The following is an 18,731-nucleotide window of genomic DNA, read 5'->3' as shown; positions in this document are numbered from 1 at the left end:
TCCTCTGGAGCAGTAGGCCCTGAGCAGTTGCATGTTGAAGTTCCATAATTTTACTATAAATCATTTGCTTTTATTCATCCTGTATGTTAGGGCATTATATTGGTTTGTTTAAATCATCCTGTGTGTAAGTAGGTTACATTTCAGGATAGGAGAGGGATATCACAGATGCTTATATTGAAGGAGCATTGAGTTCAAAAGAGCCAAGCACCGCTGGTTTGGCCTCACCCTCTTTTCCTCTGAAAGGCAGCCTGGGCTGCGTAGCTGACCACCCACCGTGCCCCGCAGCGAGCTTTCTGTCTTCCTCCTGTTTTTCTCATGGGGAGTGAACATTTCACCTGTGCCTTTGTCATCTTCCACAGTGAGCTGTGAGAGAAGGTGGAAGAGTGCTCAGCAAAAGCGCTTGTGCAAAAGCCACCTTCATTTTAGAAAGGTCATGATAGCAGCACTGATGATGGCTCAGCTGGGGCCTGCTCCTCGCCTTCCCCCAGGCCTGGGTCTGTAACCTTCAGGTAAAACTCACTGCCCCACCAGAATCCACATGGTGAAGTGCTGGCTGCAGACAGAGCCCCGCAGCGCCGAGCCTGGAGGGCTCGAGCGCGCGCAGTGTTGGCGTTTCATAGCCGTGGGGAAGGGGGCACCGTAATGGGGAACCAGGTTCCCTACTTCTTTCTCTCCTCATTCTAATTTCACCCAAAAGCCAAATGTGGAAAATAGGAGCCAGAAAAGAATGAGAAGAAAACATCAGTGAATATGTCCTAACCTTTTTTAATTGTGTAGATATATGTAACATTACATTTACCATGGTTACCATTTTGGAAAGTGGACAGTTCAGTGGCATTAAGTACATTCACAGTGTTGTTCAGCCATCACCAGCATCCACCTTCAGAACTTTTTCATCATCCCAAACTGAAATTCTGTACCCATGAAACACTAACTCCCCAACTCCCCTTCCCCCAGCCCCTGGCATATTCATAGATACCTTCTGTGTCTATGAATTTGACTCCTCTGGTGACTTCATGTACGTGGAATCATGTAGCACTTGTCCTTTCACATCTGGCTTTTTGTACTTAGCGTAATGTCTTCAGGGTTCATCCATGTTGTAGCATGTGTCAAAATTTCCCTCCTTTTTAAGGCTGAATAATTGCTTGTATGTGTATACCACATTTTGTTTATCCATTCCTCCATCCGCGGACGCTTGGGTGGCTTCCACCTCTTGGCTGTTGTGAATAATGCTGCTGTGGACACGAGTGTGCAAATACACGATCGGGTCCCTGCTTTCGATTCTTTTGGGTGTGTACCCAGAAGTGGAATTGCTGAATCACGTAATTATTTTATTTGTTTCTTTATTTGGGGGGAGGAGCTACAATACTGTTTTCCACAGTGGCTGTACCATTTTTACCTCCCACAAGCAGAGTATCACAAGGGATCCAACGTCTCCACACCCTCACCAACACTTGCTATTTTCTGTTTTTGTTTTTCTTTTAATAATAACCATCCTGATGGGTGTGAAGTGCTGGGGAAGGTCTTTTCAAGTGTAATAGCAAAGAGAGAAATCATTAAGCAAAAATTGCCAAATTTGGCTGCATAGTTTCTGCAAGTTAAAAAGAAAATCAGTCATCAAGCTTAAAAGTCAAACAGCAAACTAAGGAAAACATTTGCATTATATATGACAAGATGCAGAGCATGGCACGGTGGGTGGGTGAGAGCTTTGGCAGGTCTAGTCTTGAGGCCTCCTCTACCCCACTGGCTGTGAGCTTTGGGTGAGTTAATCTCTCCCGGCCTCAGCGTCGCCATCTTTAAAATGGGAATAATCATACGTGGACAAGTTGGCTGTTAGGAGGAGGAATGAGGTGATGTATGTAAAGTGCCTGTCACATAGTAAGTCCTCAGAAAAGGCTGACTGCTCTCAGCACTGTCGTCTTCCTCATCAGTCACTGTCAACTTTTTCAGTTCAATGAGAAGGAGACAAATATCCTGGGAGAACACGAGTCTTGGTATGATAGGTAGCTCATACGGCCAGTGAAAAAACCAAAACCAAAAAAGTCAACCTCACTAATAGGAGTATGGATTAAACCAGTGTGATGCCAGTCTTACCAAATTGTCCAGTGTTTTTAGAAGTGATCCTTTCCGCTGGGGACAAATAAGGCCAAATGCTCAGTTAGAGAGAGAGAGAGTAAATTGATACAGCATTCTCAAAGGCACTTGGCAACATGTATCAAAAACCCTTTGACCCGGAAATGTATCCTAAGGGAAAAATCTGAGTTGCACACAAAGACTTATAAACAGGAACTTCATCAGAGTGTTACTTTATAGTACTAGAAAATTGCAAACAACTTAATTTTCTCTAAACTGTCTAAATAAATGATGGTCATCCCCAGGATGGAGTAGTATGGCAGCCTTTTCCAATCCTGGTCTCAGATAGGGGGTGGGAACTTGCTGAGACGTATGAAGTATGAAAAAAGCAAGAAAGAAAACCATATATAAAGGAGAAGCCCACAACATTGTTAATCAACTATACTCCAATATAAAATAAAAATTTTAGAATAAATAAAGGACAAGCCTATCTGCATATCAGAAAAGAGACATTGTTCAATGATATCAAGAAAAATAGATTGGAAGGAAATGTATTTAAACATTAATAGCATTTTTCCCAGTGTTGGGATTATAGTTGTAATTTTCCAATTTTTATTTTTCTAGATTTACCTGTTTTCCTACAAATTAGCATGTAATACTTTGGAGCTCATTAAAAAAATAGACAAATAAATGTTGCTTTGAAGGGGAGAGAAAACACCACGACCCTTTTCGTGGATAAGTGCACTGGTTTGGGGCCGGCTCCTTTGGAGTCGCTGCTCTCGTGGGTCCTGCTTCATGCAGCCTCCTGGCTTTCGTCCCCTACAGCGACCGATTAGCGCTGCTGCAGGTCCGTGCCATCCTCCAGCAGCTGGGCCTGAACAGCACCTGCGACGACAGCATCCTTGTGAAGACCGTGTGTGGGGTGGTGTCCAAGAGGGCTGCGCAGCTGTGTGGCGCGGGCATGGCTGCCGTGGTGGATAAGATCCGCGAGAACAGAGGACTGGACCACCTCAACGTGACTGTGGGTGTGGACGGAACGCTCTACAAGCTTCATCCGCAGTAAGTGGGGCTTCCGGTGGGGATGGGCAGAGCTTCCTGGGCGGGCGAGGCCCCTTTATGGTTATGGGACATCAGGATGTGATTCCCACCGGGAACGTTCCTCTCCAGGACACAACCAGCATGCTGGCTGTATGGTCAGGGCAAGGCTTGTCTGGGATGAGGAAATGAGCTGCTCTGAAGTTTACCTGGGATGCCTGGGAGGGTGTGGAGAAGTGACTTCAGTTGGCCAACTCACACTAGCGGCCTGGCATTTCCTGCTTCCCACTCCTCCTGGGCCCCTCTTATCCAGGAAAGGAGGTAAGGGTGGGCGTGGACTTACCCATCAGCCTGGCCATGTGTTTGGTAGGCAGGGAGAGGGAGTGAAGGAAAGGGGAAGAGGACCTGCTAAATCAGTTTGTCAAGAGCCTTGGGAGGCAATGGCAGTTTGAGCCCTGGGCTTTGTAGCAGGGAGCAGGGTGGGATGTCACCTCCTTTTGGTCAGGTGTCTGACACCCCCTGCTGGACAATAGGTGGGCCCATCTGCTCTTTGATCCACTGCATGGCCCAAAGCTTGGCTCTTTATATGAATAGAGTGACCATATTATTGTTGAAACAGAGGTACTTCTGATAGTCAAGAGAGTGCTACTAAAAATTACACTGGGACTGTCACTGGTAAACCGGACCATAATGCCACTCTACTTAAAAGCAGTCTCACCCAACTCAGCGTAGGCATTGCCTGCTTACTTCGTGGCTGTGGTTTGGGATGGAACCGTCTGTCCGGCTCCATCCCCACCTCTGTCTGTCCACCTCCACAGCCATCCTCGTTGTCACTGTGGTTTAGAGCTAGTCTTTGGAGCCAAACGTGGACACGCTTGGATTTAACCCTGGCATCACCATTTAGAAGCTGCAGTTGCTTTGTGTCTGCCAAGTCTCCTCTTCTTCATGGGATAATAAGCACTGGCAGGACGAATCGTACATATATAAAGTGTGGGACACCTAGTAGATACTCAACAAAGGGCAGTCAGTGTTACCTCTAGGAGCCCCACTGCCCTGAGCATCCTCAGCCTGGCCCTCTCTCATTTTCAGCACAAAATGCAAGAACCCAGATCATCTGTCATTTAGAGATTATGCCTCACTGTGGGGTGGGGAGGCTCCCTCTCTAAGCTTCAGGTGCTGACGGGCTGGGGTCTCAGAGGCCCGCAGCTGCGGGTGGGTGATGTTCGTTTCCATGCAGCCTGCTGAGCTGACCTAGTGTTGGACCAGCTTGGCCCGCCTCAGTGGTCCACACCCAGGTCCCAGCACCCCTTCTTGGTTTTCGGTCCCCTAGGAGCCTCAGGCTTTGAGGATAGGAGCTGTCTGGGTGTGTCACTCATGCCATAGCCCTCAGAAGCTGTACAGAGTAGCTTGTTTTGGATTTTCCGTTGTGTCTCCCTGCTGCAAATTGTAACAGGACTGGCTGTAAAACCACTTTCCTCCCAGCCATTGTCAGCACGCCTCAGCTGCTTCCAAGCAGCCCTCCCAGCTCACGTCCCTCCTTATAGTTGGGGTGCTTCAGCGTCTTCAGGTGGGTCCGGCATGTCTCCTCATATTCCTCTACCTACGCTTCTCTGTTTTTTGTCCATTTTAGCTTCTCCAGAATCATGCACCAAACCGTGAAGGAACTGTCACCAAAGTGTAATGTGTCCTTCCTCTTATCCGAAGACGGTAGCGGCAAGGGAGCCGCCCTCATCACGGCAGTGGGCGTTCGGCTCCGGCAAGAAACGAGCAGCTAAGAGTCTTGGACCCGCAGCCTGCTGCCCTTCCAGCACTTCTCTCTTCAAGCAGCGAACCCCCTGTTCTGCCCAGCGAGCTGTGCTGAGAGACACCGGCGCCAGAGCCCTCCTGCACCACTGCGGGGAGGAAAACAGAAGCCAACTAATGGCGCATAACGTAGGGTACAAAATAGAGTGTGTGCTGTTGATAACCTCCCTGACCTCCAGATCCCTCCTTACCTGCCCTGCCACTCTGCATGATTCGATTTCAACCCGGTCGTACGTTCCCCACGTGTGAAGTTTAGTGGTGTCCGTTTCTAATTTATGCATTCGTCCAACAGTTATTTATTGGCCCAAGATGAAAAGTCACACCATCTGACAGGCCTTATGGGCCTCTGCAGCCCGTCCTAGGGGACGCGTCCCCCGTGTGCAATGTATTATCACCAGCAGACACTGCCGGGACTCCTCCTCCCACGGGTGCATCCGCCGCTGCTTCCTCCCGGCCCCGCACCCACTGCTGTCTGGTGTCCCATCGGGGCGTGTCAATGCCACTGAATTGTGTGTCCATGGAACTGGTCACAGCCACGTTGTGACAGTCTTGCATTCTGTCTGTCTTGGGAAGGGGAGGTGGGCAGTCCTGCGGGAAAGTGTCTTGGCTCCATTCGGGTAAAAGAACCAATCAAGAAACAGTTCGCTCATTGGAATTTCCCATCGCTTTTGTGAGCCATGTTGTATGACCTAGTAAACTTTGTACCAATCTGAAGACCCGAGTGATGCTTAATGGCTGGGGAGTGGGGAGGACATAAGGGGATGTGGCAAAAACCAAACCCTGGGGGGTTTTGTGGCTTCCAGGTTAGGGGCAGAGCTTGAATTGAAGGCTGTGTTCTTCAGCGCATAGCCTTCTTTTGGCTTGAGGACTTCTGTACTCTCCCTGCAGAGGGTCAAGAACTAGCCTCTCCCTTTGCTAGCACCTGCCCTCCTGGTTCCCTGTTCCAGCCCTAGGGGTCTACCCCAGGGAGGGACTCCTGCAGCCCCCACCTCAACACCTTTCAGAAGGTAAAGGGATGGAAGGCCTCTGTCTTCCTATAGCCTGGCTTCCCTACTTGTAGTTGGAACAAAGAGAAAGTCAGCTTGGCTTGCAGGGGCTGTTGGAAGCCCCACGAGAGGACAGGGCAACACCGGCCCTCCCTCCTGCCATCCCCGAGCAGGTCCTGTGCTCATCACCCTCTCCGCCAACTCCAGGACAGTGGAAGTAGAGACCCCCTGCCCTAAGCAGACGAAGCCTTGCAGCAGCCCAGATGAAGCCCTGAAGGTAGCAGGCTTGCTGTCTGTCCATCCGCCCCCTCCCCGCCCCGGTGTGAACGAACCCCTTCAGCGGGAAACTGGCCCTTGTCCGACCCTTTCATCCCTGTCCCACCACAGCCTCGAGGGTGCTGTTCCACTCTGTGGCTGCCGTTTTGGCTTCTCCCCCGGCCTGTCAGTGGGCCCCACATCAGTCCACATTCTGGTGCCCTGTGACTGGGGTGCCCCGTGGGTCTCCCAGGCCGTGCCCACCTCTGGATGGCTTTCCCCAGGACTGATTCATGCACACTTGGATTGGTAAGACCAGGGTCTCTTTATTTGGCACTGTGCCTGTGACACAGTGATCTTGTGGAGAACACAGACGACATTGAACTCTAGGTGTGCATTTACAGTGTTATGTGGTTCTTGGGTGGGTGGGGGGAGTCAGTGAGCAGGGTGAGCTGTGCACTGGGCCGGGCCTGGAGTTTTCTGGGAGATGGGACAGTTGGTGTTCTCTGCCTGCCACCCTCGTGAGCAGAAGTAGAGGGCTGTGTTGGAGCCCTCATGTCAGGAGGCATTCGTGTGACGGCTGGCATGGTAGTAATAAAAGTCACAGATGCTGTTTATGAAGCACTTAACCTGTGTTGGGCCTGTCAGTTTATAGACATCACTCCCATCATCCTCACAGCATCCCTGTGAGATAGTTTTGCCGTTGAAAGAGGAAGGGGCTGAAGGTCACTGTGACTTGTCTGAGGTCACCCAGCAGGCTCCTTTTGACTCTTAACCGCCATCTGCACTGGGGTGGATCTGGGTTCTGAGATGCTAAGGCAGAGAAGTCCCAGATTGGCACACAGGTTAGGGGCTTTGCCGAATAAGAAGCTTCTTTCCTTGTGTCTTTAGCCTGATAATGAGTCAGTGTCATGGTTGGGTGCTGCCCACAGGTGTGTTCTGTTCGGTTTCTGCAACATTTATAAAAATGTGAGCCAAATTTAACAAGCGTGGAAGTTTCGCAAATTTGGATCGCTGGCTTCTCTTGAAAGATTTAGAGGATCTGGCAACAATGTGCCCCCAGCGACGTGGCAGCGTTTGTCCAGAGCTGATCAGCTGCTGTCCCCTTCGGATTCCTATGCCCTCCAGTTTGCCACAGTCCCCACCATTCCCTGTTGCCCCAACACTGGAAGTCAGTTACCTTTTATCATTATCTCTATAGTTTTTCTCTTATACTGGATTCAGTTTACTCATTATGTTGTATGTCCCAGGAAGGCATTTGAACTTGCAACTCCTGGATTCGATAAGTGTTAGCTCATACTGTCTTATCCCCTGAAGCACTGTCTGAGAGGGCTGGCTGGGAGAGTCAGCACCCACTGCAGAGTTCCTGGCCCCATCTTGTTTTTCCGTTGATGTATTGAAGGGTGAAGCATGGGCCAAACTTTCAGATGTGTTCCTCTCAATTGGCAGGGTGCTAAGCCTCCCCTTGCAGCCAGGCAGAAGGCTTCAGGGTTCAGCAGACACTCCAGCTTGGAGACTTCCAGACTGCCTATTGGCAGCCCCAGAGGGGGCCACATCCCCAGCCATGAACAAAGTCTCTTTAGTGTGACATCTGTTGACCCTCATGGAGAGGGATGGAGTGTGAGTCAGCTCAATCTTGTCCTCCTCGGTTGGCGTGACCCATGGGCAGCAACGGAAAGCGAGCCGGAATCCAGAGCGAAACCTGGGGGAAGGAGGGTCATCGAGCAACGGAGTGAGGGTGACAGTTATGGAAACCGTTCTGTGGCTGCCCCCACCTCCAGGAGCCGATCTCTCCTCCAGAGGAAAGTCACTGCCTTGCTTCTAAGAGTGCAGGGTCTCTGGAGAGACACGTTCTTTAGTGGATCTGGTTTTTGGAAACAGCCAGAAGTAATCTGGAACTAAGTCCAAGGATTGAAGTGGCTGATTAAGCTGAATGAGACCATTTGTTATTACAAACAAAAATAAACCAAATACAAAGACACAACAGATTTTCTTGTTTGATTTGTTAATTGGCTTCTAAAGGAGTATGCAAAGAAGTCTTAAAAACTTGGAGCTTTGGCAATGTTGGGTAGAATAAGGGTGCTGCCCCAAGGGGACTGCTTTGAAAGAAAATATACACATGGAACCACTAAGTTTTGTTACATTTGCTTAAAAAGTAAGTGAACTTTTCCCATGGCAGCACAGAGGGCCCACATGTAAATTAGGGACCAGAGGAAGCAGAGAGCGAGTGGAAGAAATGAGAAAGAGCTGCCAGAAAGAGGGCACTGGCCTGCCAGGAGCAGAAATAGATGAGACCCTGAGTGATGTGGAGGGAGGGAAAGAACTGTATGGCCTGTTCCCAGGAGATGCAGGGTTCTTTGTTTCAGGAGAGCAGGCCCGACTTTGGTTCCTCTCCCTGTGGCTCTAAAGGTTCCACGGTGCAGCCCCATAAATCCCTTTATTATGGGGGCTTCATGGCCTCTGCCCACACTCAGTATGTCCAAACCCCAGCTCCTCATCATCTTCCCCCCACACCCCCCACCATCATCCTTGTCTCAGTTCCCGACAATGGACCATTCTGTCCTTCCACTAGTTCAGGCCAAGAACCTGGAGTCATCACTGACTTCCCCTCTATCAAATTCTGTTGGCTCTACTTAGCAATCTCCAGACTCTAAACCCACCATCTCTCACCTGGATTACTGCATCTGCCTGACCATCTCCCTGCTTCTCCCCTTCCCCCACTGTGGTCCAGTTCCAACACGGCTGTGAGACATTCTTTTAAAAGGGAATCAGAGCATGTGTCTCCCCTGCTCAGAGCCCCACAGGGCTCCTCATGTCAGAACCAGCCCAAGCCCTTACCTTGACCTCAGGGCCCTTGCCTTGGCTGTTCCCTCTGCCTGGAGCTCCTGTCCAGACAGCCTCAGGGCCCACTCAATCCTCAAGTCTTTGCTCAAAACAGCCCTCAGTAAGGCCTACCCTGACCATCCTGTAAAATTGCAGCCCTTTTGCCCATTACCTCCCCCAGCACTTCCTGTCCTCCCTTACCCAGCTCTAGTTTTTCTTTTTTTCTATAGGATTTATCACCTGCTACACAATGTGATGCATTTACTGATTATGCTTGCTTATTGTCTATCTCCACGTCCCCACTAGAAGGTCAGCTCCCTGAGGAAAGGGTTCACTGTTTTTGTTCACGGGGGTACCCCAAGTGCCTGGAATAGTACCGGGCACACAGAGCCACTTGGTGAACATTTTCCAGAAGAATAAATATTCTGCCAGGAGAATATTCTTCCATCAGTCCTACTTCAGAGCTGGTGTCATCAAATACCAAATGATTCAGAAGTTGTAGCACCTTGGGGTGTTCAGACTCCCAGGGACTGTGTCGCTGGGTAATGGGAGGGTAACCAACACACAGACATAGAGGGCTGGGGGCCCTTCCCTGTCTCCAAGTTCTCACTTCTACAACTGCATGAAGAGAAATGTGTGATGCAGGGATGAGATTACAGGCCTCAGAGACACGTGGAATTCTTGCTCTATGAGTTTAGGAGAGTCTTCCTTTCTGAGGCTAAAATGGGGATAACACCTCCTTCCCATCATATACTTGCCTCTCAGGAGACAAGGGAGGGTTCTGGCACCCATTAAACACACACACACACACAAAATCAGTCTCTCACTTCCTTCCGGCCACAGGTGAATGGGATGTCTGAGCAACACTGGCATTGCGAGTGGCCTGGACATGTAGACAGCGAGTTGATAAAAGAGAACCAGGGCCAACCTCACCCACATCACTGCCTTGTTAAGGCCAGGACTCAGCGTCCACCCTCTTACCTGGCCCCACCATCAAGGTTTTCTGAGGCTGAATGGCCTGCTCTGCAAGCAGGACTCCTGGGTGCTGGGGCTCCTTCCTGGCCCAGAACCTCCCACCTCTGCAAGTGCCCCGGAGCAAAGGCCAGCCCATCTCTGGGACTACACTTCTGGTCTAGAAGTACAAAGACTGGGGCGCTGGGGGGGTGGGGTGGAGTGAGAAATTGGCTCCTTCCTTTCTGGCAGTCTCTGCCAAGGTCACTTCCTAGCTGCCCTGAAAGCCCCTCCTGTGATACTCCGGGGAGCAACCTGCTTCCCCTCCAGTCTTGGCCCCAGGCCTCAGGTTGAGTGCTTCATTCTGCTGGGGTTGGTGCTGTTCTCCTCACCCAGGGACAGTCCTCAGCTCTTCCTCAGAGTAGGATGCTCTTAAAACCATCAGTCCCTCCCTCCTCTACCTGGTTCCTTCCTTCTGCCCTCTCGGGCAGTCCTTCTGCCTCTCTCCCCCTCCCTCCATCTCTCTGTCCCTCCCTCCTTTCTTCTCCTTGTCCCAGATGCAGCCCCCAGAAGAAAAAGCAGGAGCAGGCAGACGTGAGAGCTGTGATCTGGGCACTGGGGCAAAGCTTTGGGGAGGAGATGGGGCTTGAGCTAGGCCCGGACCAGAGGGAGGACTGTGCTGGGGGCTCCCTGTGAGGATGGCAATCCCATGGCGGGGCGGGGGGGTAGGCGGCAGTGGCGGGGGATGGCAGGGCACAGGCTCAAGCTGTGCAGGGCAGTCCAGATGGAGCCAGGCTGAGGAGAGGGGCTGGGGTGAGGGCTCACCTGTGGTTGAGGCAGCAATAGATGATGGGATTGTACATGGTGGAACTCATGGCCAGCCAGAAGAGCACCAGGTAGACCTGCTGGATGAACTTGTGGCAGTAGATGTCCTCCTGGAAGCTGCCCAGGATGAAGTAGAGGTGGTAGGGCAGCCAGCAGATGGCAAACGTCACCACCACCAGCACCATGGTCTTCACGAACTAGTCCAGAGAGACTCAGGTCACTCCTCAGCCTGGAAGTCCCAAGCCCCAGTCTTCTGGAGGGGAAGAATGAGAGTGCCCCTCATGCCAGCCTGAGAAGCCCTCAATAAGCAGACCCTGTCTACCTCCACAGCCTCAGTCCCCTAGAGCTTCTGCTACCCAGACACTCCTGGGCCCTCCACCTCTGGGCTTTTGCTCAGGCTGGGTCCTCTGCCCACACTTCTGTCTTTTCTTTGAAGTCCTTGCTCCTCAAAGCCCAGCTCAACGGCCATCACCTTTAAAAGGCGTCCCGGATCCCATTTAGAGCAGGGCAGCTCCCTTCCCTGGAGAGTGTTTGAGCTCTCACTCCTAACCCCACCCTGAGGGGAGACCATGTCAGCTATAGGCTCCCAGGTCCCCCTCCCCCTGCAGTCTGTGTCTGCCACAGTCCAAGGACCAAAGCAAGTCCGCCCGCCCGGGAAGAAGGAATGAAGGCTCTGGCCTGGGACTTGGGACAAGAGCAAGTTACATGTGCAGTCTAGACTCCGCGGCGCCCTCCCCCGGGCGGGCCCGGAATGGCTGTCCCCTAAACTTATGGCCCCGCCCCGCCCCTCTCCTCCCCCGCCCCGCCCCCGCCCCCAGAGTTCACCTTCTTCTTGGCCTGCAGGCGGCGCAAGCTGGCGCCATGCGCCTGGTGCACCGGGACAGTGCGTCTCCAGAGCGTGAGGCCGATGACACTGTAGGCGACGAACATCACCACGAGAGGCAGCAAGTAAATGAGGGCGATCACTGCGAGGTGGTAGCTGGAAGGGGAGTCAAGGGCGTGGGCACACGGAGACCTGGGGGCGACTCCAGCATCCGCCAGCACTCAGTCCCCAGGACCTTACGGACGCCCCTGAGCTGTCCCTGGCAGGCCACTCTGGGCCACCTCCCAAGGCCTTGGTTTAATTTAAAAAAAAAAAGGCAAACTGGCTAGCATATATGCCCAATGAGAGCTTTGCGTGCCGCAGAAGGACACCACTATTAGCTCTGAGTCCTTCCAAGTGACAGACAAGTTACCAAACAAGGAAATAAATAGGAACAAGAAAGTTAACCAAGTAATACATTTGTTTAAAATTAAAAATGCCATTAAGCACAAAGGTGGAAGTAAAATTCTGTATCTCACCCCCACCACTATTAATGATTTGGTATATTTCCTTGCAGAATCATGTTTATATGTGTGTGTATATATATATGCACATATGGGTTAGCTAGACTATGTATATCTTCTATATCTGCATCTGTCTGTCTGTCTGGATAGACTTCCTGGAGTTGATATGGTTCGATCCTGCGCCAATATCCCTAGCAGGGAGTGGGGCAGTGGAGACGGGCCACACTATACACGTTATTGGGGCACCTCTTCCTGACCATGAGGATTTGGTTGAGAACATAGCTCACATCAGCAGACACTTTCACACCACCTTTGAGGAAGTGGCTCAGAACAGCACTGATGGCACTCATCCAGTCTCCCAGGGGGAGGACACCCGGGGCTCTGTTGAGGCCCTTTTATTTCCTTTTGGAAAGATGGTATAAAGCACATGCGTGCTGCCTATTCTGGTTTCTGAGTGATGCTGCAGTCTCTCTCCAACAAAGCCTAGGCGGGAGCATCTGGTGAATGGGCCCAAGACCCTTGGCCCTGTCATGTGAGCTTTTTCTAGGAGAACGGAGGTATTCCCAAGCCCCTCCTCTCCTCCCCATGTGCCAGCTTTGCCCCTTTCAAGAGGTGGTGACACCTGGAGGGAGGGGAGCAGGTGGCTCCAGCTAATGTCTCCCCTAAAGCCTGAGTTTAGAATTCAGTTTGCTTGCCCTTTTGGCAAACATGCTAATTACAAAAGGTTTGGGGGCTCCTAGACACCCTGATCGTCATCTGTCCTACTGTGAAGCAGGTAAGGGGGGAAGAGCAGTGAGTGCCAGGCCCCTTTTCACCTTACCTTCGTTGTGAAATCACAGAGTGTCTAAGCTAGATAGACCTTGAGGATCAGCAGGGCCACCTGCCTCAGCATCCAGAGTGGGAAACTGAGGCTCAGAGAGGCACAGAAGTCTGTGTTCTGTGAAACAGCTCTATACAGACTTCACACCCAAATGATTTCCTTTTCACTGAGGGTCAGCCCTGTGGAGTCAGAAGAACTGGGCTCTAATTTAAAACCCAACCTCTAATTTAAAGCATGACCTTTGGCAGGTCAGAGCTCTCCCTCAGCTTCAGTTTTCCCATTTGTAAAGCAAGGAGATAATCTCTACTATCCTTTCCAAGTATGAGTGATGCCTCTCCGTTGCCTCGTTCTTTCCTTGGGTCGGTGCAGGATAGGAATTCACTCTGAGCTAGGTTTCCACACAGAGGGGAGTGCCAAGGAGCTTTGGGGACCATCTTCTAGGACTTGCCAGAATCAGGGATGCCTCCTCTCACAGCCTGGACTGCCTTTTTCATATTTTGATTTTGGGAGCACATGTGAATTTTCCTGGAGAGGGCATCTATCATTTCATCAGATTCCTGCACACACAGGATGTGAGCCTGTAAGAATGGAGCCCCCAATCGAAATCTCAGAAGCTCCCCAATCCCAGAACGAATAATATATTCTCACACGAGAAACCAGGCTTTCCCCCAATCCTCTCAGAATTCGAAGTAACACCAAAGTATAGCCTTCCTAGCCCACTTCTGCCCTCCTGTTTTCCCCTTTTGCCTGAATCAGGGTCGGAAATCACCATCCCCAGAAAGGTGATTCTTGGTACCCTGAGTTCCCGGCCTCAGGGAGAAAACCTCCATATTAAGGTGGAGAAACACCGCCCCCCAGTGGCCAGTCACGAAATGTTCCGCTCTCCACCAATTCCCTGAGCCAGGAAGGGGGGCGCGTCCCTCTGCGGACTCCGCCCTTGGAGAAAACGTGGGGCGCAGGATGGGGGCAGCAACCCTGAGCAGGTCTGCCCTGGAAACAGCTTTTCGGAGGAATGGCGCCTTCCCCGAAGGCCACAGCGTGGCGCTCTTCTGGCCCGGGCCCGGCACGGGAGGAGGCCAGGTAGGGGCGGGCGTTGGGGGAGGGGTGTTAAAGGAGGCGGGGGAGGGGGCTGAGTTGTCGCGGTGGCCCGGCGGCTCTGGGCTCAGAGCGAGCACACCCTCTGCTCGGGCAGCTGGGCTTTCCTTGGACTAGTTCTGCCAGGTTTGTTTTCGTTCGTTCGCCGTTTAAACTGTCACACCCTGGGCACCGGTTCTGTGCCAGGCACCGTGCTAAGTGCGTCAGGTACGTTTTCTCACGTATGCTCACAGCCCCCCGGGGCAGGGGTCTCTTACTAACCCTCTCTGAGAGAGAAGGAGCCAAAGGGTCAGAGAGGTTAGGTGACTACAAAGGGTCCTCCGGCCAGCAGGGGCCAGAGCAGGACTCCGAACCTGGCTGCTGTCTCCGGAACCTCAGCCAGTGCTTTATCCTCTGCTACCAGCTCGCGCCGTGCTTGGGGACAAAGCCACGCCGCGAGAACTGGGCAGCCTGAGGCCCAGAAAGGGAAAGGACTTCCCCGGGGTCACACAGCAGCGGCACCATGCCTGAGTTCTGCTTTCTTCCCCCACCCCTCAGCTCAAGGCCGAGCCCACTTCAGACTCCTCATGAAAACATCCCAGGCTCTGGTACCTGCCCTTTCGTTCTACCTCGGTGCCCTGACATGTCCCTTGTTTAAGTAAGAGTGGTGAGGAGATTGGGCTCTGAAGCAGGACTGCCTGGATGTAAATCTTTGATGTACCGTGTACTAGCAGTGTGGTTTTAGGCCCCTTACTTAGTTTTCTTAGTACCTCAGTTTCCTCATCTGAAAATTGGGAATAATAATACGTACATACTCATGTCGTTAGGGGAACCCAGTGGGTTCATATATCTAAAGTGCTTAGACCAAACCTGATGTTTAGTAAGTGCCAAGTGTTCATTTAGTTGGTACTGTACTCACATGATCCCCAGTTCATGCACACATGTGCACACCCATTTTGTACTCACACGTATGCGTGTGCTCACGCACATGCGCGCACACCATGCACCCCCACCCCCAAGGCCTTACAAAAGGAGCATCTTGCCACCGCTGTCTTCGGGCCAGGCCACCACACACTTGGTGGCGCCCTGGTCCGTGGTGATAGTGGAGTAGAAGCACTGGGGGAAGGCGAGGGCCAGGGCCACCAGCCAGATGCCAGCAATTACCGCTCTGGTGCCCAGGGCCGAGAGCCGTGGCTGGAAGGGGTGGACGATGGCCATGTACCTGTGAGCAGAGGGTGGTGTGAGTGGTGGGTGCCCTCCCATCAGACTAGCCCCCATCCCCTCTTCCCACTCCAGGCCCAGACCCGCTGGTCCCATTCCCCACACCCTGCTGGTGACCTGCAGAGAGCCAGCTGGGCTGGTGACTCTCCCACAGCGACACAGAACACTAGAGCCCTAAACCCCAGTCTGCCCCCACCCCCCACCACATTGCCTCCCTCTGAGCGTGGACGTGCCCTCGGATGGCCACAAGAGAGCGCTGTGGCCACACCAGAAGTCCACCTGGGGCATTGTCCTGAAGCTCATGAGTTCCTCAGCCACACAGCCTGTCTTCTGTTCAGAAACCTTAGCAGAGCCCAACAGTCTCCTGGACAAAGTCCAAAGCAGCTGCCCACCAGCTTTCTGCAGTGGAGGAAGTGCCCTATATGTGCAGAAACGACTTTGGTCCTAGATGACCCCCGGGCCTTCCTCCCTGGGATTAATCTGAACCTTGAGACAAGGCCAGGACAATAGGACACAGCTCAAATCCCACCCTCACAATAAAGCTGATCCTGACACCCTACCTAACACTACAGCCTGCCCCACCCCATCACACATACCCTAGTGCCTCGGATCCCCTTTCCCTTTCCTAATGTTTTTCCATAGCACTTCATGACCTCAAAATACAGTATATAATTATTTAGTCTCGTGTTTATTATTTAAATTCCCACCAGGGCGGGCATCTTATTTTTCCCTTAATGCCCAGAACAGTTTCTGTATATAATAGGCATTGAACATAAGAATGAATGAAGAAATGAATGGACGAGTCTCCGTTATTACCATCCTGACCTGAGCCACCATCCTCCCTCACCTGGGTTGTTGTTCGACAGCCTCCTGCCTGGTCTCCTGGCTCCCACCCTACGCTCTACAGTCCATACTATCCAGCTCCCACCTAGTCTTTAAAATGGCAGTTCCATGAGACCATGATTTCAGGACTCTTTAGCCACTGGTGTATATTCCACAGTACCTGAAACAGTGCCTCAAGTACTAGTTGAGCGAATGAAAAGAAGGTCTTAGGGGACTTTCAGATCTGCCGACTGGTCACTCCTCCACCTCTCCTGCCCCCTCCATCCCCCACAGCGGATCACAGTCTGCGGCCCCAGACAGCAGCATCAGGGAAGTAACTGGCCTCCTTGTAATTACATGGTAACTGCATGCCGTGTTAAATTTTCCCCTCATGTAATCTATCTAGGAATAGGAAAACAATATAAGCAAGTTCCTTTTAGTAAAAAAAGACAACACAACAAAGGTCAGCTCCAGAGGAAAACGCTCCAGAAGGTCCCTAAAACACCGTTGCTCTTTCCCTATAGCCTCGAACAACCATCTAGTGCAAAGTTCTTCCCTGTGTCTAACCTTAACCTTATCTGCTTCAGTGCCACAGTGCCCTGTCTTCCAGATGCATAGATTAGGGTCATGATCAGGTTAGGAGGCAGTTAATTCCCTGGGTTCTACCCTCCACTTGCTGTGTGACTGCGGGCAAGTTACCAGCCCTGTCTGAACCCAGCAAAGTGAGCTGGCTCCCCCCAGCTGCCCCACTACCCCGCTGCCCCCTCTTGCCTGTCGGCCGCGATGGCAGTCATGGAGTAGATGCTGACGAACATGGCTGTGATGGGGAAGAGGTTCTGGAAGTAGCAGAAGGCACGGCCAAAGTACCAGATGTTGTGGCTGGCGTAGACGAAGTTGAAGGAGGCGTTGAAGGCGGCCATGCAGAGGTCGGCCAGGGCCAGGTTGACGATGAAGTAGTTGGTGACCGTGCGCATCCTCTGATGGGCCAGGATGATCCAGATAACCGTGGCATTGCCCATCACGGCCACCAGCACCAGGGCCAGGTAGGCTGCGGCCCACAGGGCCAGCTGCCAACCGGGCATGGAGAAGGCCGTGATGCCCGTGGTGTTGCTCTCAAGGCCAGATGAGCTGTTGGCATCAGCCACCATGGCACAGGCCCCCATGGCTGCCTCTGGGTCAGGGACAACAGGTCTAGCTCCTTGGCTCTTTCTGGTGCTCTGGTGCTCTGCAGGGTATGCTGTAGAAGACAGATCCTCTTTGGTGCGTGAGTATGGGGCAGTGAGAGGAGTAGGTGCAAAGCCAGGCACGTCCAGGGAGCTGGGGGTCACTCCCAAGTCTCAAGCAAAGATGAGTTAGGCTGAGCAGAGAGCCGGGTCCAGAGCCATTGGCATTTCAGATTCCCATGTCCTGGCCAGACTTCTCCAATGTCACGTGGACATCCAGAATCCAAGACACGCTTTCAGAGCAGGAAACATCCTTATAAATCATAAGTCAGCCCCTTCGCTGCAGAAATGGAAAAACAGATTCCAAGAGGGGACCAGCCCAGGTCACACAGTAAATTGGTGATAAGTCAGGACTCAAACCCAGGTCCCTCCTCATGCAATTCAGGGAACATTCTGAATCCGACGCGTGCCCCGCCGACGTCTTTGGAGTCCACAGGTCAGTCGCGCAGCAGCCTCCAGGCGTTGGGTGCAGGCCGGGCGGCTGGCCTGTGGTTGCCTCCCCGGTGCTCTCCGGGCGGGGTGAGCTGGGTGGTGAGGGCCTTGGCAGAGGTGCCTTCTGCTCACGAGGTGGGGCTTTGCCTCCCGCCCCTCGTCCCACCCCCTGCGTGGATGGTCTGGCCTTGTCTCTTGAGGAAAGATTTAGCAGTGTCTGCTGAGGCAGGGAGAGACCCGGGGGGAGCGGGGGGCGGCAGCGGTGGGGCCTGGCATGGGGGGCACAGTCCTTGGTAGGGTGTTTACATTCAGCGGGGCCAGAGCTGCATCTAGAACGTGGTTATGGGCACGGGCTTGGGAGCCCCGGGGACTCCAGGCAAGTCTCCTAACCTTTCCCAGCCTCGGCTTCCCCATCTGAAAACCACAGGCACACTGCGGTGCGCATCTCACAGTCTGTTGCTGAGTTTTAATGAGATAATGTAGACGAAGTCTATTTAGCACAGGAGCTGACACACAGAAAAGCGTGACAGAGAGTTGTAGCCCAGTGGGAGGCCCCCAGACAGCTCAGGGCTCCACCGGCCACGACAGAATGCAAAGCACTTGTAGCACGTTCTCAGGTGCTGCTGATGCTGCTCTGCTGGTCCAGGGACCTCACTTTGAGAACCACTGTCTTAGGACAAGGACAGGGCTCGCTGCCTCTCCCGTGAGCTCCAGAAAACCCCGAGCGGCTGCCCACAGACTCTGCTCTCGTCATTGACTGTGTACCTGTGTGTCGGGCGCTGCCTGAAGCTGCGGCGCTGTGTCTGAGTGACTGTGTGTGTGACAGATGTGTGGAAGCACACGCACACTCGTGCAAGGCCGGGCAGGCTCAGGAGGGCAGGGCGTGTCCCTCATTAAAGCTGAGGAGGGCTCTCAGTCACCAGCATCGGTGGCCCTGCTGGGCTGCTGCACGGTGTGTGTGCATGGTGTCCTGGCAATCCAGCCCGGTTCCTTGAGGCGAGGCTGCTTGTGGGGGCCCCTGCTGCTCTCGTGGGTGTGTGTGCCGTGGGGCCCCGGGCCTCC

General features: G+C 52.7%; 2 protein-coding genes across 3 annotated transcripts in view; one reads left to right on the top strand and one right to left on the bottom strand.

Moving 5' to 3' along the window:
* HK1 (hexokinase 1) overlaps window positions 1–5,620 on the top strand; it is a 68,294-nt gene extending 62,674 nt beyond the window's left edge. The window contains exons 17-18 of one of the 2 annotated variants that reach the window (XR_009053812.1): window positions 360–1,322; window positions 2,899–3,032. Coding sequence is in view for 1 of the 2 variants with exons in the window: in XM_057735681.1 (XP_057591664.1) it covers window positions 2,899–3,132; window positions 4,739–4,883 (379 nt within the window). In the remaining variant the exon portion in view is untranslated. Of the gene's footprint in view, window positions 1–359; window positions 1,323–2,898; window positions 3,133–4,738 lie in introns of those variants that run through there. The other variant, XM_057735681.1, reaches the window with a different exon arrangement.
* Window positions 5,621–6,480: 860 nt separating this feature from the next.
* Window positions 6,481–18,714, bottom strand: TACR2 (tachykinin receptor 2). Its single transcript, XM_057735691.1, has 5 exons — window positions 16,786–18,714; window positions 14,999–15,193; window positions 11,577–11,730; window positions 10,752–10,948; window positions 6,481–7,854 (listed from the first exon to the last, which is right to left on the bottom strand). The coding sequence occupies exons 1-5, from the start codon at window positions 17,175–17,177 to the stop codon at window positions 7,638–7,640; spliced, it is 1,155 nt and encodes a 384-aa protein (XP_057591674.1). The 5' UTR covers window positions 17,178–18,714; the 3' UTR covers window positions 6,481–7,637.
* Window positions 18,715–18,731: the final 17 nt, after the last annotated feature.

This window comes from Hippopotamus amphibius, chromosome 5 (assembly GCF_030028045.1).
Source record: "Hippopotamus amphibius kiboko isolate mHipAmp2 chromosome 5, mHipAmp2.hap2, whole genome shotgun sequence".
NCBI classification, from domain to species: Eukaryota; Metazoa; Chordata; class Mammalia; order Artiodactyla; family Hippopotamidae; genus Hippopotamus; species Hippopotamus amphibius.
The sequence above is the reverse complement of the archived record's forward strand: the minus strand, read 5'-3'. Positions and strand labels throughout refer to the sequence as shown.